This window comes from Pyrus communis, chromosome 9 (assembly GCF_041283825.1).
Source record: "Pyrus communis isolate YQ-2024b chromosome 9, ASM4128382v1, whole genome shotgun sequence".
In the NCBI taxonomy this organism is placed as follows: domain Eukaryota; kingdom Viridiplantae; phylum Streptophyta; class Magnoliopsida; order Rosales; family Rosaceae; genus Pyrus; species Pyrus communis.
In genome coordinates this window covers 27,555,771-27,563,379 of record NC_142573.1, presented here as the reverse complement: position 1 = coordinate 27,563,379, position 7,609 = coordinate 27,555,771, and the positions used below count along the sequence as shown (strand labels likewise).

Sequence of the window (7,609 nt, the reverse complement as noted above, 5' to 3'; positions counted from 1 at the left end):
CTCAACAGTGTACAAAAGCCTCGTTGGAAGCCTAAGGTACCTTACAATCACAAGACCTGATATAGTTTATGGTGTTGGACTCGTGAGTCGATACATGGAAACACCAAGGGAGTCTCATTGGCTGGCCGCCAAGAGAATTTTGAGGTACATAAGAGGTACTCTAAACTATGGTCTATTTTATAATTTTGGTGAAGATGCAAAATTATTTGGTTATTCAGATAGTGATTGGGGAGGTGACCAAGATGAAAGGAAAAGCACAACTGGCTATGTGTTTTTTCTAGGATCAACAGCTTTCTCATGGACTTCAAAGAAGCAATCAATTGTTGCTTTGTCATCATGTGAAGCCGAGTATGTTGCTGTAGCCTCAACCGTGTGTGAGGCAATTTGGTTAAGAAATCTGTTGAAGTCAGTGTGTCATCCACAAGTGGAATCGACTGTGATTCACGTAGATAACGTGTCTGCAATCAAACTTGCAAAGAATCCTGTTCAACATGGAAGGAGCAAGCACATTGATACCAGGTTCCATTTTCTAAGGGACCATGTGAAGCAAAAGACAATTGAACTTGTCTACTGTCACACCAAGGAACAAGTGGCAGACATCTTCACAAAGCCATTGCCAATTGAAACATTCCGGCTACTGCGTGAAATGCTAGGAATGAAGGCGTTTTGATTTGAGGAGGTGTGTTGGAAATTCAAATCAAAAAAAGGTTGCTACTAGCTATTGTTGAAAATCAATGTCAAAGTTAGGCATGGAAAGTTAGGCAATGTTAGGTATGGTTGAATAAAAATTATTAGGTGCATTTAATGTGTTTTGTGTGGTAATAAATAATCTTAGTTTAATCATTTGGTTTGCTATAAATACCCAAGTTCTCAAGCATTGTAAATCATCCCATCCAAAATCCCACTTCCAATTGTGAAGAAGCTTGTAAGCTTTCTTATTCCAATAGTTTGTAAACCTTTTTCATATATCAAAGTCCAAGTGTTTTGCCAAAGCTTGTTGCTTCCCTCCTTTCTCTATTTCTTTCTTTGTCCAATTTTATTTGAGAGTGCAAAGTGAAAGAGGTGTGATAGAGTTTGTAAACTTATCACCCACATATTTTGGTATTGAGTTAGTAAACTGTCAAATACCAACAAGGTCCAACATGGCCTCAGAAAGCTGCAACAAATTTTCCAGTAGTACCGTTCCATAACTTGACAGACCTATCAAATGAGGTACTTGCTATCCATTGGCCATCAGGTGAAAAGCAGACGTGGTTTACAAGCTGATACCAAGAAAACATTTTCATAGATCCATTATAAAGCTTAAATGAAAAAAAACCTCCAACTACAGTAATTATAGCTCTAAGTTTAAGGCTTGTGCTGCAACGTAGATGCATTGTGCATATTTTGGCGACTCAAAATTGCATCATTTCATCCACTATGAAATAAAACATCTGACTGAAAGATGAAAATTGGAAAATTGATCCGAATTAACTTGCAGAACTGAAAGCAATAGTCTGTTGATTGGCATGACCTTTTTTTTAGTTGTAGTAAGAGGCGGTGAGGAATAAAAGAAATTGCATGTTTGGTTCCTCAGAAAATAGCTTCGTGTTCCATAATAATGAAAAATATGTTTGCCCAAAAAAAAAACTAGAAATATGTTACCAAACAAGCTCTCACAATTTGACCAATAAAAAAGCTCTCACAACTGGCTTGAATTTTAAAGCATAATAATGTATAGATAGCTGCAGACCCTGCAGGAAATGCTCTAAAACAATGTAAGATTTGCCTTTCATTTAACCAACTAAATTCACGTAAAACGCAGTTTAAAAAGACTCAACTTTACGAGTGTGGAATGGGAACTGGGATGAAGCACTGAATAAGCGAGCATCAAAGATAACGTTCTTCTCAGGAGATTAAAAGTTGACGGTTCATCATTGAAATCTTTTCAAAGGATGGAATCCTAAATTCATGGCCCGAGTAGCTAACTCTCAACGATTGTGTAGTAACTCACCACAGGAGAGTTAGGAGGATGGACCATTATGATTTACAAACAAAGAAGATGTAACTGTCAGACCACGCCTAAAGCTAAAATTTGACACCCCAAAAAGAGGAATGAAACTTAAGTAAGCCTTCATTAACGAAAAAAACTCAGGTAAGCTGACAAACAAGATTATTTTAAGTCATAACTCATAAGCACATTGACACAGAAACACAAATTGAAAAATTAAGGTAGCATTGCAATCCAAACAAAAATTATCAGGTACTTGGACTACAGTTAACAACCGAGCATAGCATTCAAAAATATTTTACCTGTTGGTGACCTGTCATGCGAGTTTTAGGTTCCCATAGAAACATTGTAAAATCATCAAATCCAGAAACCAATCTTTCAGGGGCATTGCCTTTCATTTTGTTATATCTTTCCAAAGCTGCCTATATCTCAGAAATTGAAAATATAATTAGTTTCATGGATGGGGAATAGTGGTGGAGAGAGAGAGAGAGAGAGAGAGAGAGAGAGAGAGAGAGAGCATATATCAGGAGAGGTTATCACTTTTAGTCAGCTAACAGTAACCTAATGACAACACTGACATGTGGCAATCAATGTTATTAAAACTCTCAAAAGAAAAGCTTCAAAAAATCTGTCTTCAAGCTTTAGTGAGTTCTGAAAGAATCAGCACCGTAAAATCCATAGTATACACTTCTTCAAAATGAGTATTCCACCATAAGATTGTTCAATCAAAGGTCAAGACTTTGCAGTTCCCAATTGAAAAAGAATGCAATAACAGAGATTCAAAGGAAACATTTCTCAAAGAAAACAGATCTTGTCCTCCCCAACATTAATGTTAAAGATAAAAACAAATGCCTGGGTGGCAGGCCTGAATCCTTAAAATTGGTGAAAGGGGTACCGAATTTGTTCTCTTTTGATACTAAAGTATCGCTATGAAAAAAATAAAACCACATTACTCGTTATAAATGAAACATATGAGACCTGAACAAAATAAACAATATCAAACCAAACAAGATTAATGCAACAACCAAAGCAGATGATAAACAATTACCTTCTTCATTTCCTCTGGAGACAAATATTGCTTGCCAGTGTGATCAAATGCTCCAGTACGAAGAACATATTCAGTTCTCAATGTAAGAGAGTTAACCCAATGACCATGACCCTAAACAAACCATACAAAATATCAAAGGTCATGAAATGTAAAATACAGATATTAAGATGCAAGAGCGTCAACAAGCACCATTCCATGGACATGGCATATTAAATTAGACAAATAAGCATATTACTAACCATCAGTGACTTAAAGGGTATAACGAACAACAGAACAATTGAATTACCAAATTATAAGCTAGAATTTGAAATTCAAATTACTAATAAAAAAGACGCACACTGTAAGAAATCCAGAAAACCATTGATAAACAAAATAAGGAATACGAATAGTCTGTATGCCCTCACAAAGAAAGGCCTGAAAGATGAGATGGAGTTAAAATCCGCAAAAGAAAACCACTATATTTAAGTCAAGAAGCACTTATCAGTATTTAAAACATCTACGAAATTAACACATCCACACATAACAATAAAGCATATAGAAATAAGTTATAGGGTATGGACAATAAACAACAATTTAAAAGAAAACTATGACATGAGACTACACCAAACAACTGACTGGAGAGGAAAATAAATGAGGTGATCTCAATGTCAATAACTAAATTACATATTTACAAAGGGAATGAGCAATGATGCAAAAAAAAGAGATTCCAGACTAGCACGACCTCTAGATGTAATACCTACCTTCAGTTCACGAATTAGTTTTCCTTGAGTGGTCTCCCATACTTTGATAGTACAATCCTGGGAGCTGTAACAGTTAAGATAGAGATAGTTGTTATAAATCTGTAGCCAACTTCAGCTCAATAATATCGAACATATAAGAGCTACTTGTATTGTCGTCTCAGAAGTCTTGGCCGACAATTCTTTTCAAATAAAGAATGTCAATAATCTTTTCAAGGTCATCCAATCAGTTTTCTTTTGTTTCTAAGTAGCAGGGGTTTAGAGAAAGGCTATTGACAAGATCTATAAGAAAATTCAAGGTCTTCTTACAACACAAGGGAACAAGGTGTAAATGGATGTATGTGTAAGTGGAAACATTTAAATTGATGAACATCATTATTATCCAAAAAGTCCATACAATTCGTATAAACATGTTGAACATAACTAAAAAATATTTCATTTAGTTTTATTGAAAGAAATAGGAAAAATAATATACCCTGTATAAATGACACCATCTCCACCCCATTTTACACAAGTTACTGCAAGGGTGTGACCACTAAGACATATAACAGATTTCCTCAATGTAACATCCCATATGCGTGCATCACCATCCTTGCTAGCACTTACAAAGCGTCGACACAGAGCGCTAAGGTGGACTGGTTCCCAAGAAATTCCAGTAATCCATTTCTTGTGGCCCTAACAAATGAATAAAATAATACTTTCATCAAACAATTATCATAGAAAACACATACTTCCCAGTAAGGGATTGTCAACGAAAAGGCAATTTTCAGGAACCCTCTTCTTTATTTAGTTGTTCTCATATAGTTGTCATCATGGCATCATCTTGATGGAACCTAAATGGGCATACAGACAACCTTATATGTTGATTTAATCTAAATTTCAAATAGTAAATTTCCACATCCAAACCCAAGGCAGAAGATGTCAACTTTCATGTTATGAAGATGTCAAAATTCATGACACATAAAACCATTAATTACAAATTACAATACTGGCAATCTTTGCTTCACTCTTTATGGGAATTGGAACTCATTACTTTATAACATGCACAGAGAAAAAGAGAAGGCATGTATTCCTGTTAGTTCAGCTTTTGAGCATTAAAGTATAGCAAGTTCCTGAATGTAGAAGAGTTTCTCCGTATATGCATCACAAGCAACAGATTACAATGTGAAACAAACAACAGAGAAGTTTATAATGATCAGCGATTGAAGCATAGAGACATACAACAAGCGGATTGCCTGATGGCTTCCCTGTCTGTGGATCCCAACATTGAAGTTCTCCAGACTTGCTGCCACTAACAAGATGCTTACCATCATCAGGTGACCATGCAATAGATAGGACCCAATTCTTATATCCTTAATAAAACAAGGTCCACTGTTAGTGCAAGTAATAGAACGACAAGTTATGAGAATGACTACCCTCTTAACTTATAATTTGTTATTTTTATGGGAAAAAAGTTTGAAACTTATAACTCATAAAATGTAATAAACTTTAATCTAATGTGAACCGTCAAGTGAAACAAGATTTAAAAGAAAAAAAAAATTGAAAGAACTTTATTCTCACTAAGTATGCAGCGCACCACAGCAAGGATATGAACTACAGTCTATGTGACAAAGCCTAACAATAAGTAATTGCATTATCAATCCCTAATCCCTACTGTAATCCAGAAAAGTGTTCTCCGATATCCAAATCATCTGTAATTCCTTTTCCTTTTTTTTTTTTTTTTTTTTTATATGCAAATTTTATTCGCTGTTTCATATTACTTTTCAAAGTTTTCATAGTGTACAAACATGATGTAATGTTCAAAAGGTATAAAAACTAGGAATGTGAAATAAAACTTCGACTCTGAACCTGTACATGTGTGCAATGGCGTCTGAGTATTAAGGTCCCATAGTCGGACAGTTGTATCACCCGAACCGCTAGCCAACTGTTGGCCATCAGGACTGATAAGCTTATATTTATATATATTTTATATCAAATTCACTTGTCTTTTCTTAGTTAGTTCCTTATATTTTTGAGTTATTTACTTTGTTTTTGTGTTTTGTAGGATTTGTCAAGTAAAGAAAAGAAAAATAACACAAGTCAAATTTTAAGTAACAAATTCGTCAAAACTGCCTGTGCAGGTCAGCTGACTTTGGAAGCAAGTTGCGGACAGCTCAGAATGAATTAGAGAATGAGCCTTATATGCTTGGAAAGCTACGGATGTCTATTTTCTGGAGCATTTCACGGATTGTTAATATCATTTTTCTAGAATAAGTTATGGCCGTTTTAACACTGAAAGGTTCCCAAGAGGCTGAGCAGTTTGTAACTGACAAGAAAGCATTGAAAGCAATAAATCCAATAAAATTAGTAGCCAAAACTGATGCAGCCAAGAACAAGCCAGCTGATACCTATTCAAATATCAGAGGAAATGGAAAATTAAGTGGGAGTAATGGGCATAAAGGCTGCCCAAAGAGTTACAATTGTTTTAGCATTTCCTCTCACTTATTGTCATCACTAAATGGCTGTTAGTGGGGTGAGTTATGGAGAAAAAACTGTGGCAGCAGAAAAGAAGAAAAGGGCTGCAGGTTGCAGCGGCAAAGAGTGGTAAAAAAGGTGAAAAAAAAAGATAAAAAAGAAGGCCACTGCATTGGGGAAGGAAGGAAAGGAAGGAGGAAATCTTGGCATTCTCTTCTTTCGGTTTTATCTTCTCAAACTCATGTCTTTCTTTTTGTTTAATTTGAGAATTATGTGTAACTAATTTTTAGTAGTTAGGGGCTGTTTTGAAGCCCCGAATATGATTGCAAGTTTGTTATGACATTTCGTTTGAATTACTTTTATGAATGAATGAAAATTGGTTCACTACTTGTCTCATTGATGAATTCTTTATGTGTTTTCTACGGATGCATACTTAGTAAGCATATCTAGGATTCTAATGCTATGAATATGTGTGTGTCTGCCCTTATCGAATGAGGACCTACATATGTTCTCGAGTAGTACTTGTTAATTGCGATTAACATGTGAATCAATTTCTAGGATAAGTAAGACAACACCAGTACTTACGATGCCTTGTGATGACTCAAACTCTTTTCATTCTTAATGATTTCTAATTGTTAAATCTATGAACACGCCATTCTAGATTGCATGCTAGGGACTAAGTTAAGTTGAAAACGTCATTCTCTTAACATACCACATAAGAAAGAGTAATAGGTTGAGTTCTAACATTGAGCCAACTTGAGCATCTTCATCCGAATATAAAAGGAATTTGAATGAAACATAACATGTTTGTATGATTATTTGGTGGTGGATAGCAATTCCCCTAATTTGTTTTTCTTAATTTGCGAACTACTTAAAATCTGTTTTTGTCCTGTTTTTGTTTGATTTAATTTAAATAGCAAATCAAATCGAAAAATCCCAAAAATTTGTATAAGTGTAGCTCTGTGTGTCTAGTGTTTTCATATAAAATTTCGTAGACTTTAGATAAGTGTAAGTCGGTCTAATAATTATATTTCAGTGGCTGGCCAGTAAGGACAGCAGCCCAGTTTTTGTGATATTTTAAGTAGTTAGATAAAACAATCTTATGTGGGAAAGACCCTTATTTTCATATGCTACAATTGGCAAATCTTATTGTTAATAAGGAAAATTAATAGGACATTTGTGTGCTACATTGTGGTGTGCTTTTAATCCTATCAAGGACAAAAAGCAACTGAGAGTACAGCTTCTGTGTGACCTATAGTGACAAAACATAGCTTTGATACAATAATAAACAAAATTATATTCTCAACGGCATAGTAGTAGCCAAAATTGGCATTCTGTGAGCCAATCCAGAAAAGGTTGATAGCATAAATTACCAGCAAT

The 7,609-nt window shown here is 35.0% G+C and overlaps 1 protein-coding gene across 1 annotated transcript; it reads right to left on the bottom strand.

Annotated features, from left to right (window-relative positions):
• Window positions 1–1,520: 1,520 nt before the first annotated feature.
• LOC137740774 (notchless protein homolog) lies at window positions 1,521–5,710 on the bottom strand. The gene is made up of 6 exons (XM_088700727.1): window positions 5,611–5,710; window positions 4,997–5,127; window positions 4,251–4,450; window positions 3,779–3,842; window positions 3,039–3,149; window positions 1,521–2,412 (listed from the first exon to the last, which is right to left on the bottom strand). Exons 1-6 carry the CDS (start codon window positions 5,708–5,710, stop codon window positions 2,278–2,280), a joined length of 741 nt encoding a protein of 246 aa, XP_088556853.1. The 3' UTR covers window positions 1,521–2,277.
• Between the last annotated feature and the right edge of the window lie 1,899 nt (window positions 5,711–7,609).

What these genes read in the sequence shown, in the direction of transcription:
- LOC137740774 (XM_088700727.1), bottom strand. Translation starts at nt 5,710, where the DNA reads ATGGCCAACAGTTGGCTAGCGGTTCGGGTGATACAACTGTCCGACTAT. An exon ending in TGTACAGGTTCAGAGTCGAA is followed by an intron (nt 5,128 to 5,610) that starts GTTTTATTTCAC and finishes TGTTTTATTAAG; the next exon opens with GATATAAGAATTGGGTCCTA. An exon ending in CTCCAGAGGAAATGAAGAAG is followed by an intron (nt 2,413 to 3,038) that starts GTAATTGTTTAT and finishes TCTGAGATATAG; the next exon opens with GCAGCTTTGGAAAGATATAA.